General features: G+C 35.5%; 1 protein-coding gene across 1 annotated transcript; it reads left to right on the top strand.

Moving 5' to 3' along the window:
- The first annotated feature begins 276 nt into the window (after positions 1–276).
- Positions 277–1,052, top strand: LOC133303141 (transcription factor bHLH126-like). The gene is made up of 2 exons (XM_061503020.1): positions 277–387; positions 675–1,052. Exons 1-2 carry the CDS (start codon positions 277–279, stop codon positions 1,050–1,052), a joined length of 489 nt encoding a protein of 162 aa, XP_061359004.1.
- The last annotated feature ends 397 nt before the right edge of the window (positions 1,053–1,449 follow it).

Raw genomic sequence — 1,449 nt, 5'->3', positions numbered from 1 at the left:
CTTATCAAACCCTAACAACCAAATATATTTCGATTTTCTTGTTTTGGTATCTTTGCCACCCCAAAAGATAGTGTACACTATGCTGAATCCTTTACACCCCAAGTACTGAAGATTTGGTCTTTTAGTTTTCATTATGCTGATTATTCCCTCCCCACTCAAACAACCCCAGAAGATCATCACTCATCAGATCATGTTTGATCCTTTGATGCAGTGATTTTAGGAAAAGGAATGGAGAAAGTACCTACTAGTTGGGGAGAAGAAGATTAAAAGATAACCATGGACGAAAACAAGAAGTGGATGCATAAGGAGACAGAAAGACAAAGAAGACAAGAGATGGGAGATCTCTGCACCACCCTTAGATCTCTTCTGCCTGTCGAATATATTAAGGTAAAGCATTTAATTATTTATTTATTTATTTTTCTGCTTGAAGCAACGATAAGATTGTTCTTTGTGACATGAATAACACAGATTTGAGTATGAAAAACAGTCTATTTGCATAAATGTAAGGATAAAATTGCTTACAATCAATTCTCACCCTTATCCTCACAAGTTAGGGGAGTCTTGTGTCCCACGACATGCCTTTTTTTTTTTCTGCCTAGTTTACAGTAATTGATTATTTGAAAACCATTAGCCAATAGGTTGCTTTTATTGCAAATCTTGATGACCATCATTAGGGAAAGCGCTCAAATTCTGATCACGTGAATGAGGCTGTGAATTACATCAACCACCTACGGAATAAGGTGAAGCAATTGCAAGCAAAGAGGGATGAGTTAATAAAAGTATCTAATTTGAGTGCTATTGAAAGCCCTGACAGTGGAAGCTCTGGTACTACCCATCTTCCACCCTTTGTTATTGTTCATCCTTTACCGGGAGGCCTTATTGAGATTATGTGCAATTATAGCTTCAGGAAGTGTGTGTTTCCTTTGTCAAGAGTGCTAGAGATGTTGTTTCAAGAAGGGCTTAACGTGGTTAGTAGTACTTCCACCAAAACAGATGGCAGATTCATGCACACTATACGGTTAGAGGTACCATGTTTGTTTAATTGTGACTAAGCATGCAGTAATTGTAATGATTATTTTTGGTTCTAAAACTGATTATTAATGTTCATTTGTATAAATTTCCTTGAAGGATCCGATTGGTAGTGATTACTCTGAAATTCAAAGAAAGCTTACCGAAGCAATATCATCTTCAAGTAATACTCTCTGCTATAGAACTTTTTGTGCTTGACAAGAGTTTTTACATTATTTAATTTTCTGAATATTCATATTACAGTTGTAGTTACAAATATCTAACCATTTCCAGGTTTGCAAGAGACTTTGCCTGAACCTGAAAATTGATTAATGAGAAAAATGTATTATTTGTTGAACTTTCTGATCGCATATACTATTAACTTGAGTGGTTTGTTCAGCATAGTGCACTTGTTATATATCTGCCATTAATAATTGGTGC

Source organism: Gastrolobium bilobum, unplaced genomic scaffold (assembly GCF_033153095.1).
Source record: "Gastrolobium bilobum isolate Gb01-03AN ecotype WA unplaced genomic scaffold, APGP_CSIRO_Gbil_v1 utg10336, whole genome shotgun sequence".
NCBI classification, from domain to species: domain Eukaryota; kingdom Viridiplantae; phylum Streptophyta; class Magnoliopsida; order Fabales; family Fabaceae; genus Gastrolobium; species Gastrolobium bilobum.
The sequence above is the reverse complement of the archived record's forward strand: the minus strand, read 5'-3'. Positions and strand labels throughout refer to the sequence as shown.